This window comes from Bolinopsis microptera, chromosome 2 (assembly GCF_026151205.1).
Source record: "Bolinopsis microptera isolate Bmic1 chromosome 2, MBARI_Bmic_1.0, whole genome shotgun sequence".
Taxonomy (NCBI): domain Eukaryota; kingdom Metazoa; phylum Ctenophora; class Tentaculata; order Lobata; family Bolinopsidae; genus Bolinopsis; species Bolinopsis microptera.
Genome location: NC_087073.1, coordinates 15,960,678 through 15,973,636, shown reverse-complemented (window position 1 = coordinate 15,973,636; position 12,959 = coordinate 15,960,678). Strand labels below are relative to the sequence as shown.

At 40.2% G+C, this 12,959-nt stretch overlaps 2 protein-coding genes across 8 annotated transcripts in view; both read right to left on the bottom strand.

Annotated features, from left to right (window-relative positions):
* LOC134811421 (uncharacterized) overlaps positions 1–12,959 on the bottom strand; it is a 102,415-nt gene that overhangs the window by 41,971 nt on the left and 47,485 nt on the right. The gene's annotated exons all lie outside the window — the stretch shown is intronic.
* Positions 4,077–12,959, bottom strand: part of LOC134811423 (long-chain-fatty-acid--CoA ligase 1-like) — a 37,202-nt gene continuing 28,319 nt past the window's right edge. For 2 of the 3 annotated variants that reach the window (XM_063818246.1, XM_063818248.1), the window contains 7 exons: positions 12,375–12,512; positions 11,543–11,708; positions 9,552–9,712; positions 7,714–7,884; positions 7,101–7,234; positions 6,646–6,832; positions 4,077–5,675 (listed from right to left, as the gene is read on the bottom strand). In XM_063818246.1, the coding sequence (XP_063674316.1) occupies positions 5,115–5,675; positions 6,646–6,832; positions 7,101–7,234; positions 7,714–7,884; positions 9,552–9,712; positions 11,543–11,708; positions 12,375–12,512 (1,518 nt within the window). In that variant the 3' untranslated portion in view covers positions 4,077–5,114. Of the gene's footprint in view, positions 5,676–6,645; positions 6,833–7,100; positions 7,235–7,713; positions 7,885–9,341; positions 9,503–9,551; positions 9,713–11,542; positions 11,709–12,374; positions 12,513–12,959 lie in introns of all 3 variants that reach the window. The other variant, XM_063818247.1, reaches the window with a different exon arrangement.

Below are 12,959 nucleotides of genomic sequence, written 5' to 3'. Positions count from 1 at the left end.
GATAACAGTTTTCCAGAATGATGTTAAGTTGGGAGAACAAGTGATTAAGTTGTCAAGGGTATCATCAACTCAAAATGATGACACACGGAGCAATCTCAACGTTAAGCTGCAGCAATGTTACCCCCCAAAGATGTTATCTCCACCTCTTCCGAAGTATCGTGGAACTGTATGTGTTGACGAGCAAAGATATCAACATTACGACGAAACCTGGGGCTTACAACAGCTATATGATGAAGAAAATCAGTTTACACTTACCTAGAAATCATACAACGCGAGACTTTGTTCCAAAGCTGGGGTCACAAACATTGCAATGCTTCCTCTTATAAAGTCACCGCCTACAGATTGGTCGACACTGTATACAGCATTGAAGATGTGCCAAGGCATATCTACAAAAATCACACCAGATCAAAAAACGATCGTCACTTTAGATCTGCAGCTGTACATAAAGGCGATACAGTTGTATTCCAAAGGGGATATCGGAGATCACTTCATATTCAGGATGGGCGAGTTACATGTAGTTTTTGCTATGTGTAGAGCTATTGGGAAATATATTGACAATAGTGGACTCGAGAAGCTGTTCAGTCACTGCGGTATTTACGGTCCATTAGCCATAGGGAAGATTCTAGAAGGAAAGCACATGAAACGGTGCGTGGCTGCTAGCCTGATATTATACACGTCCATTTTTCAGACATTATACGATCAATTTCTGGACACTGACGATGAATCTAAGGAAAAGGTAAAAGAAATTGTCGGTCCCATTCTGCATAAGATGAGAACAGGCTTACAAGATGTGCCTTCCTGTCATAATCAGCTCATCGAGGAATTGAAGTCGGGTAAAATCTTTTCAAAGTTCCAGACATTCAGGGAAGATCTTCCGAAACAGGGAAAGTTTCTCAATAATGTGTTAGAAATGATACAAACAATGTTACTATTTATGAGAGCTACAAGGCAACAACTTTGGAACTTACACCTAGTATCATTGGATAAATTCACAAAATACTTCTTTGCTTTGGATTTGCAAAACTACGCCAGAATGACACCTGTGTACTTGTCCTCAATGAATAAACTCCGAACCGAAGATCCAGCAACGTGGTTATTCCTCTCCAAAAATTTTTGTTGTAATAAAACTGAAGCGCCTTTCGTAGCGATAGGAGTGGACCACTGTCTTGAGCAAGTTAACAAAGAGCTTAAGTCGATGGGAGGGATAGTAGGTTTGTCAGACGAAGGAATTGACACGTACGTTTTAACTGCACCGATTAAACGATTACTGCGGGAGCAATTTACTAAGCAGTTTGAGACATCAAATCCTGATACAACAAACCATATTCATTATGAAGACGCAAATGGTTATAAAAAGTTCCACACCGAACGAGTCCAAATTTACAAAGCTGCGTTAGTTGATTTCCTTGATGTTGACTTGAAGACGACCAAAATAGTGTTCAATGTGATGTCTCACACCGTACTGAAAGACGATATGGAGATACTGAACATCAAAGAAATTGGGGAGGTAATGTTGAATGATTTCACAACTGAAAGATTTGAAGGGTCGAAAACAAACGTCTCTATATGGGAAACATTAACAAAACGGAAACTGAAAACCTTCAAGACTCTGAATAAAGCCATAACGATCAAGACCACAGAAAAGATTGTTAAACTCAGAGAGGAGCGAGGGCTAATGACACGTCTCCTCGTAATATCACGCTCAAGATCAAGCCTGGATGTTGCAGAACTGGTGAAGACTTACGAGTTTACCGTGGTTCCTCACTCTTTGTTCAACTCTGAAGGAAGATTATTGAAGTGCACTGACAAGTCTGACTTTTTCAATGATATAATTGGTCACGTCGGAGTTTCAACAGAGAAATCATCACATTCCCCATCGCAGGACTTTATTGTTATTGACGGTATGGGTATTGCAAACCAGCTGAAAATGTCTCCAGATATTGTTACACTAGAAGATCTTTCGAAACAATTTACTAAACGGATTATTGACGAAACTTCTCTGTATCCAAAGGTTGTCTTAGTATTTGATCGTTACGACCAATCATTGTCCAATTTGAAGAAACAGACATGGTGTGACAGACACAAAAATCAAATTGAATACAAACTGTCAGAGCGGACCATTATCAAAAACATCAAACTTAAGGAGCTTATGTCTCACCCAGAGAACAAAAAAATCATGTGTCAGTTTTTCTCAAAGATGGTCATGGCTGAATTAGGTTCCTTGCACAAGTTGTTTATCATTGTGCAAGGAACTGAGATACTATCAAATATGCCAGAGTGGGAAATTGAAACACATAGCCAGCACGAAGCTGATACACTTTTGCTGTGCATTATCAGGCAGCTTAGCTCTGATGCTGTGAACCCTCCGACATTTCGGATAGTATCTCCAGATACCGATGTCTTTATACTAGCTATATATCTTACAACGCAGGTAACTGGTATGGACATAATATTTGAGCTGATAACGAGTAAAAAAAGAAAAGTAGTCCCAATAAAGTCGGTGGTGAATTCTCTTGGATTAAGTTTATGCGAGGCCCTCCTTGGAGCTTACATTTTCACGGGATGTGATTACACAGGCAGGTTCAACAAAATCACCAAATCAAGGGCGTTAAAAACACTTCGTTTGTTTGCCGATGACGAAGCTATGATGAGAGGCCTGAAACTGTTCGGTGGAGGTGAAGAAATCGCACATGATGTGATTGACTGTCTTAGTTTGTTCACTGTAAAACTGTATATAAAGAGACAAGACGATCTCAATAGATACTCTAATGTCAAGGACGTTGGCTCCTTGAGATGGGAGCTATATTCCAAACATCAGGAAGATGGAGAAGTCCTGCCTCCAACGGAAGCAGCACTTAAATTCCATATAAAACGAGCAAACTACGTCACACTCATGTGGAAACGTTCAATTTTAAGCTTTCATCCCACACTTCCGATCCCGATTGTTCTGTAGACCAGGGGTGGAAGATTGAAGATGGCAGATTGGCAGCTGTCATGACGGACATTTTACCTGCACCGGAATTTTGTATAGAGATGATAACCTGCAAATGTAAAAAGAACAAGTGCGTGAACAACCAATGTGGTTGCCACAAAAACAATCAAAGGTGTTCAGAAGCCTGTTTATGCATAGACTGCGATAACGAAGATAGTATGTTTGAAACCGTCGACTAGCTTTAAATGAAGTGCTTCACAATGAACAAATTTTAATGAACTATGATCAAAATGCATCAACACAATATATATGGATATTTTGGTTATGAAGTGCACTTTAATTTCGAATTGTACCATATTTCGTCAGTATATTGTACCTTGTTTATTTCACTGCCAGCGTGTTTACACTTGGCGAGGAGTTTGTTTTATGATGTTTCTCTATTATACCAAATGCCTATGGTATTCTGAGTATTTTTCAGTCTAACAATGATACTAGATTTGATTGTTTTAAATATCATTTCAGTACCTTGAGATGGGAAACTTTGTTTATTCCTGTTTTCAAGATTAAAATTCAATAAAATTTATCGAAATGTTGATTTTGAATTGTTTTAGACTAAAATAGATAGTTGCAACGTGTTTCTCGAGTCTTAATACCCCTAGTTTGATATATAGCATGACTAATTCGACCAAAATTATCAAAAACTCTGATTTTCACTACACGCGAGACCCTCAAAATGGGCGTGGCAAAAAAAGGGTGTGGCGGCGAGATACAAAATTGGCAACAAGTCTAATTATGTTCGTAAGGGTCTTAACTACCATATTCCGTTGAGAAATCGTCGTGAACAAACCGATCCAACGGAATGCCACTTTTCCCCTTACTAAAATAAAAGAATAAACAAACTGCATTCATGAAGTGACGTATATATACGCGCGCATTATTTTTAACGCGCAGTTACTCGATAGGATGTATCCGATTTTCATATAATATTATCATTTATCCGCGGCGCCCTACGTTACGTTACAACATCATCTGATTTGAAAGGGGCGTGTTTTTGGATGTTTTATCTTAAATCAGCCACTAACCATATAAAGAATTCGGTTTCAAATTGCAGATAGAATGACCTCGACAAGTGAGCACACATAAGTTTACAATACAAATTTTAGCAAGTACTAAATATCAAGTATCAACACGCAAAAACTATTTCATTTCGGTGCTAACAAGCTGTGTACATATCGATTAATCACACTAATATAAGCACAATCCTTCCATCCAATACCACTCTGAGTCATGAGTCAAGATACTTTCATCTTCTCTTTGGTCTTTATCATATCCAATCTTGTCAGTTTCTAATCCTTAGGATCACAATAAACACTTTACAACGATTTAAAACGCCATTTAAATGCTTTATTATAGTCAACAAATACCCTCACCTTCAGTTTGATAAGTTAAATTTCAACAGATACAATTTTACGAAGTAAATAATTTATATTGACTATCATATCATTAAACATCAAACTACAAAAAATCAATGCTTACTTCTTTTTCAACCACCACTCTCATGAAACGCATGCAATTATGCAGAAAATGTTATGTTATGCATTACTTCCAGTATGTTTTCCGGTTCTACTGTAATCGCTGAGCGCAGCAATGCACACATCTCCGTCGCTACTACTACTACTACTACTACTGCTACTAATTTAAAAAATGCGGTATCTGGTTCACATTTCTCATTGAACACAGAACAAGTCATTACCTCATTCATTTCAGATGTCAAAATACAGCAGCTAGTAAAAATACAAGATGTATGCTCTGTCTATACACTACACAGTACACAGCGACTGATGTATACTCTAGATACCTAACAGACCAGGAAACCGTGTAAGAAGATATTGGAATTGGTCAAATTAGTAAATTGTTACTGAGATCTTGAGTATTTGACGCTAACTGCGCCAACTATTGTTGTTGTTGCGCGACAAAAAAACCTATAAATCAACATAACGAGACGTGAAAAGAGAGTGGCGATTTCATAATCTGATTAGGATAATAATTGCTTCTATCAGGCAGTAGGCACTACGTAATCAACAATTCAGTTATCACATGGTAAAAACATGTATCAATTTTATTCGCTGTACTAACGATATCCGATATAACACGGTACATACACCCTGACCACTTCAAAATACTAATCAAGGCCCTCATATAACTTAGCGAGCTGTCCCTTAAAGTTCCCTGCGATGTTAACCCTCTTCTTCTTGAATGTTGGCGTCGCCATGTCGTTTTCTACAGAAAAGAGTTCGTGGTGAAGGTGCACCTTTTTCACCTGCTCAAATCCTTTCAACACGGGCTTACCGATCCTGGCCAGTTCGCTCATCACCTCATCATACACTTCCTTCTTTCCACAAGCTTCCTGGAGGGTAACTTTCTCTCCGTATTTAGCTTTGACAGCAGCTTCTTCAGGCACGACGACTGCAACAAGGGTAGCCTTCAAGGAGTCACCGTAGACGAAACACTGTGCGACAAGAGGGCTGCCCTCGTACGCGATCTCTATCTTCTCTGGGGCGATGTATTCTCCCTGAGCCAACTTGAAGATGTTCTTTTTACGGTCGATTATCTGGAGACAGCCATGTGGGGTCCATGTTCCTATGTCCCCGGTGTGCAGCCAGCCGTCACTGTCTATCGTTTCTGCGGTCTTCTCTGGGTCTTGATAGTATCCTTTGAATACGATCGGCCCCTTGAGACAAACCTGAAAATAATAGAGTTATAACATACGTAGTACGTACGTGACTATTGAAGAATTGAGAAGGCAGCTGTGTGGAAATTGTCCAACAGCTGTGTTCCGTACATATATGTTAACTTTATAGAACAATAACCATTCCAACAGTGTAGAGGCAGAGACTATCATGTACACAACTCAGATAGTTGGTATTTGGTAAATCAATCACGCTGATTTACACAGGTTAGGTTAAAACGGAATATTGAAATGGTGAGGAACTCTTTAATTTAATCCTTCGGCTTCCTGTAATTGGCTGGTTGCACTTGTGTAACATTGTGGCTGTTGGAATACACCGAAGTAAAATAAGTGTCTAGATAAAAAATGAGGAATGGAGTGATTAGAAGAAATTCTCAAGTCTTTACACGCGAATAACGGAGCCCTTTCCTATTCCTGACTTTACAGTTTTCAAACCTTCTTTATATGGCCGGTTCATATGTTGTGTTATCCGAAAAATCACATACTAATCCAATTTTACGTTGTTTACTCTATTCCATCGGCTAAATCAGGCTAACTTATAAGCAACGTCAGCGCAGGAGTCAATGAAAAACTTAAGTGTTTCATGATTCACCCAAATTTGTATTCCAAAATAGCATCCAAACTGTGCATCGAGAAGCAGGAGCAAATTAAAAGGAATGAAACCTGATATGGAAATAACGGGGGTTTTGTGTGTCACCACTAATTGTGTTGCACGTACCTTTGAGGAATTTTAGTTTTGCACACTAGGTAAGTAGACCTTGGTAATTCATTGTGCGATCAATTTGGCTGCAGAGATGTTGATAAGGGCAATTAAAGATTGCCAAAAACGATTTATACGCGTACGACTACGGTTGGTAAATTACTGCTACAGGAACGTATTGAGGAATTTAAGGGCTGAAGTATTTACTAGTTCCGTGACAGTATTTAAAACATCCTAGATAAGAAAATACCATAATAAACCCACCTCGCCCTTGCCCTCGCTGGCCCTATAGTTCATATCGGGCACGTCATCAAGTTTAATGTTGGTACCGGGGGCGGGTGTACCCACGTGCCCTGGGATGGTGTCTCCGTACATGGACATAGTTCCCACACCACAGTTTTCTGTTTGTCCGTACCCTTCTATCACGAAACATCCTAATACTGATCTGTACCTGGAGGGTAATCGTGGGGTGAGATTCCGTAGAACACAATGGAGCGTTATATTAAAATCTAATATTTCAACAATATGAGAAATTATAAATATTTCACTCATTTTAAATATTAGTGCATTTCCAGCATGACCAAATCAGGTTTGATTGTGGTTGCAAAGTGCAGAGCACTTTACCCTGCAGAGCAACACAATAAAAAATACGATCAGTCGGCATATCTAGGAGTCAAGATATTCGAATACTGATCCTAAGATCCTAAGATTCCACGTACCATTGCAACACACTGGGAGCAATGGGGGCTGACCCAGTGATGACAAGCCGGATGTTGCCTCCCAGCAGCTTTCTGATCTTCTTAAATATCAGGTAGTCCCACACTGAGTTTTGTCGGCATATACCTTGTTCTACCTGAAGAAATACAGGATGCTATAATCGGTGCTGTTTTACAGATCTATAATTATCGACGTTTTATTATGTTTATTTTTGGGACAAAATGGGGCACAGTCTTACTCAGATCCAGTTCCATATTATTCTCGGTTTTATAAAGAAATTAAAAATGTTTTAAATATTTTGTTTAGGTTTAAAGGTTAACTTTATGACTCAAACGACGAGTTAAAAACAGTGTGCTAAAAATATCCATTAGCCATTTAAAATATTCAATTTGTGGCCCATGTGGCTAAGGATCTCCACCGTTATTACAGAAATATCAACATAAATTATGGAAAATTATGCATGACGAACGCGACACGATATACCTTCCGCATATTTGTAACCTTTTACCTTAGCCACAAAGTATTATCATTCCAGCAATATGACTTGCAAAACAATTAGATCGGTGCCAAGAAATACAAGAGAATTTCTAAGAAGTATGTGATGAGAATCCAAACCTCTGCGAGCTTGCTCTCCGTAGCTTTGCCGATCAGCCACTGAACGAAAGCGGGTTTCTGTCCAATACCCTCCATAATTCTGTCGTGGAGTTTGTTCAACACACGTGGTACAGACGGGAATACTGTGGGTTGCAGGTGAGCGATATCGTCCAGTAGCAGCTTAATGTTTCCCTGTAGAGTATGAGGTGATTGAGCAGGGGAAGGGGAATAAATAGTGGGGTTGGGACGAAATTAATGATTTCCAATTCACAACATTATTGATTTCATGGTCCTGTGTTGTTATGTATAGCACATTACCAGTGCTGAGTTTTATAAGTAGCAGAATTATACACATTATACATGCAGTAACGGTCAATCACGTCTTGTTTTATATTCTAGCAAATAACGGAATACATGATTATTAATTGTTACATTGAATAAGCAGCCTGTAGACAACTTGACAGCAAAGAATTAACAATTTCGTATGAAATCTAGGCTGTTGTCTACATGTACAATCGTGTTATGTTAGATAAAGGACGTGATTTGGAGGTTTGAGAATGTAAACAACTTTTGAAAGTTCACTGGCCATGGTGATCATCATAATGTGCACCTTTTTAAATCTCATAAATCTCGTTAAAGTAAGTTCAAACTTGAATATAGCATTGAATAATTATGTTGAATTTATGGATATTTCTCAGAGAAATGTAGCTTGTCCGCCATAATATATTATGCATGTTCATAATATTATGCATGTATGTTTTTATGCGCCGTAGAGTTAGTGAAAGACAACGTCAACAACAGGAAACTTCGGGCCCTTTTCTAGCCCTTTCAAAGCTTCCAGAACGACCTAGACTCCCCTAGAATTTTCTGGGGAAAACAATCTTGGCGCTTTGCCATTTGGGATTCAAGACTGCAAGCAAATTGGTCATTGCCTACCCTGGCACAGCACCACGTGTATGTCTGTGTTTTTATGCACGTGATACTGAAAATATTGTTCTTTTGTATCGATTAAATGAAGATACATGGCATGGGTTAACATTTCTTGAAGATATAGTACATAATATCACTAATTTAGGTACATTCCAATTCGTACGATGTACGAAATCGGTTATAAATAAATGTATTGATGTGTTAAGAAACTAGTTTGTTAAACTCATTACACGAAGACACGTTGCATACATAAACATGGCAACACATATAAAATGATTGGATTAAGTTATTTCAAATCTCATATTCGACATTATGCTCTCATTCGAGTCAGATGATTTTTCGTCAGAATTCATAAGATTGGTAGTATTGATAAAGCTAGCCATTCTGACAATCAATACAATTGTATCACTCTATTCTCTAATCGATCGACATAACAATACAAACTGAACATTACAAATCACCAACTGATGTAGAAAATTATAAGTATTCTCATCTAGGGACGAAATTGTCTGTCGCTAACCCCCTGATTGGGATACCTGAAGACTAAAAAAGGCCGTCCTAAGCACCGTTCATTGTAGGGATTGTACTGAATCATAACAAGATCCATCAATCAATACGACGATTCTAAACATGATCCCAACATTCCGGATTACGATTTGATCAATCCAGCGCACTGAACAGTAAGATTCCTGCCATATTGACAGAACTAATCAGAGTACCTGATAGAACCCAATACTGCCACCAATCAGCCCAAAGTAGCACTCCATAGAATACTGGTAGCTGTGAGCGGCAGGTAGATACGATAACATACAGTCATCCTTACCATGGGGCCACGGCTGGATGTTCCTGTCCATTCCCAGACAGGTCATGAATACGTTATCTGAAGAAGACACGTGGGTTACAATATGGGATAGTTATAAGAAACTCACCTGATAAAAACCAATGCTGGCACCGAGGGATGCGAGGAAACACTCCATTGCAAATTCGTAGACGTGAGCGGCGGGGAGGTAGGATATGAAGACATCGTTGTGGTCCACTTTGAATCCCCACAGGTTCTTGATAATAACCCCGCATACTGAGCCTACATTATCTGGGGACGGAGGTTTCACTGTGAACAGCTTATTTTTGTTGAAAAACTGGAGAAGGTCAGAAAGTGGTGTTGTGATTTTCACTGTGAACAGCTTATTTTCGTTGAAAAACTGGAGAAGGTCAGAAAGTGGTGTTGTGATTTCCACTGTGAACAGCTTATTTTTGTTGAAAAACTGGAGAAGGTCAGAAAGTGGTGTTGTGATTTTCACTGTGAACAGCTTATTTTTGTTGAAAAACTGGAGAAGGTCAGAAAGTGGTGTTGTGATTTTCACTGTGAACAGCTTATTTTTGTTGAAAAACTGGAGAAGGTCAGAAAGTGATTTTCACTGTGAACAGCTCATTTTTGTTGAAAAACTGGAGAAGGTCAGAAAGTGGTGTTGTGATTTTCACTGTGAACAGCTTATTTTTGTTGAAAAACTGGAGAAGGTCAGAAAGTGGTGTTGTGATTTTCACTGTGAACAGCTTATTTTTGTTGAAAAACTGGAGAAGGTCAGAAAGTGATTTTCACTGTGAACAGCATTTTTTTGTTGAAAAACTGGAGAAGGTCAGAAAGTGGTGTTGTGATTTTCACTGTGAACAGCATTTTTTCGTTGAAAAACTGGAGAAGGTCAGAAAGTGGTGTTGTGATTTTTGCCTCCTTGGTTTCAGCAAATGTTATGACATTTAGTATATTTTACCCTTTCATGCAGATCCGAGATAAAGTTTTCTGCATGTTAGTGTCTATGTGTAGGTAAACACAATAAAGCGGGTGGGCGACAATTGACCCCCCGACAATTGACCCCCCGACTATTGACCCCCCGACAATTGACCCCCCGGACCTTGACCCTGACCCTGACCCTAACCCTGACCCAGGACCCAGGACCCAGGACCCAGGACCCAGGACCCAGGACCCAGGACCCAAGACCCAGGACCCAGGACCCTGACCCTGACCCTGACCCTGACCCTGACCCTGACCCTGATCCTGATCCTGACCCTGACCCTGACCCTGACCCAGGACCCAGAACCCTAACCCTAACCCTAACCCTAACCCTAACCCTAACCCTAACCCTAGCCCTAACCCTAACCCTAACCCTAACCCTAACCCTAACCCTAACCCTAACCCTAACCCTAACCCTAACCCTAACCCTAACCCTAACCCTAACCCTAACCCTAACCCTAACCCTAACCCTGACCCTGACCCAGGACCCTGACCCTAACTCCCTAACCCTAACCCTAACCCTAACGGCCTAACCCTAATTCTTACCCTGACCCAGGACCCTGACCCTGACCCTGACCCTAACCCTAACCCTAACGGCCTAACCCTAACCCTAACCCTGACCCAGGACCCTGACCCAGGACCCTGACCCAGGATCCTGATCCAGGACCCTGACCCTAAGGCTAACCCGATCAGTTGACCCCAGTGTAATTACATGGGGGTCAATTGTCGGGGGGTCAATTGTCGTACTAAAACCTAGATTTCGCGACAATTGACCCCAGTGTAATTACATAGGGGTCAATTGTCGGGGGGTCAATTGTCGGGGGGTCAATTGTCGCGGTACCAATAAAGCGACTGATCCAAAGTTTTAAAAATCGAATTGAATTATAGCGAGTTCTATATTTTGAATACGTGACTTAAATTAACGTTTTAAATCTATTGCTGAAATAAACTTAATCTAGAATGGTCTTGAGAAAGAATGCAACAAAATTATTCGTGCGAATTTTGTCACCTTCTGCAACGGAATAGAGAATAAATACGAAAACGAATTATATACAAAGATCATAATCTGGAACAATCCCAAAGTCCTAAACACCACGTACCATGACTGTGTAAATATTAATAAACGGGACTTACTATGAGTGATCATTGCTCCCTTGGGCAGGCCAGTGGTACCACTGGTATAACAAATCAGAGCTACATCTGAAGCAACAGGAGGTAAGAAGGATTGGAGCGCTTTCTCTCCGAGTGATTCAATCTCAGCAAGAGACTTGATGTCAATACCAACCCCCGACGCTGCTGCCTGGTAATTTAACTGTGTTAAAGATTGATGGTTTATCAAACTGAAGTAGCCGGTAGCAATGGTGACTTATTCCGAATACAATAGAAAGTATCTTAAGTAGGGCGTTAATTTTGGTAAGGAAGAAGTACTATTTGTACACTGTAGGAAAGCAAGCATAGTGCGTAGACACACTTCTGTCCGCAGTTGGTTATTAGCGATGAAAAAGTCACTAAGTCGAAAAGGGCGCAGTCCTAGCTCGCACTAAGCACCATTAAGGGCGCAGTCCTAGCTCGCACTTAGCACCACTAAGGGCGCAGTCCTAGCTCGCACTTAGTACCACTAAGGGCGCAGTCGTAGCTCACACTTAGTACCACTAAGGGCGCAGTCCTAGCTCGCACTTAGCACCACTAAGGGCGCAGTCCTAGCTCGCACTTAGCACCACTAAGGGCGCAGTCCTAGCTCGCACTTAGTACTACTAAGGGCGCAGTCCTAGCTCGCACTTAGCACCACTTTTCAGAAAGCAAGCACAATCTATTCCTTCTCAGCTCCTAAAGGAGATTCAGATATCAAACCTGAGTCCCAGGGGCACAAATCTTATAAGTTATATACACAAATATCATGTGACGTGCAGAATCATAGACAGTGATCTTATAGCAAGAAGTTTTGCTAAAGAAGGTGCTGAAATACCTCTTGGTCGGAAGAAGCAGTCCCGTCAGTCAGCACTATAACTGAAACACTAGAGTCCGTTGTGATGTACTTCAGAAGGATGTCTAGTCTTTTACTGTCCGTGAATACTAGTTTCAGCTGCGTCTTACCCAGTATGAACTGAGGAAAAAAGCATTTTAATTACCTGGTTGCAACATTAGGAATTAATATAAATACAGTTGAAGTTTATACAGCGGAAGCTTATAACTTCATAATATCTCACAGCTTCAGTGGCTTAAGAAAGAACCCTGCAGACACTTCTATGGGGGGGGGGGGGGGGGGGCAAACATGGCAACTTGCCAACATCACAAATTGTACAATTAACAAGCGTACTTTGCTCTGCACAATAAACAGGGACATTTTCTTATCAATTATTATATTATTATCAGGTCACCGAAATGCAAGTGAAATGAGGCTTGGTAGCTGCTGTTTTGAATAAACACCCTATAAATTAATTAAATACTAATTTGCATTTCTGATAAGTCGTAATTGCGTTTATTTGGTCGTTTATCGTATAGACCTCACGCAACCTGTTATACTCGTTCAAAAATCTTGTTACAGGGCGTT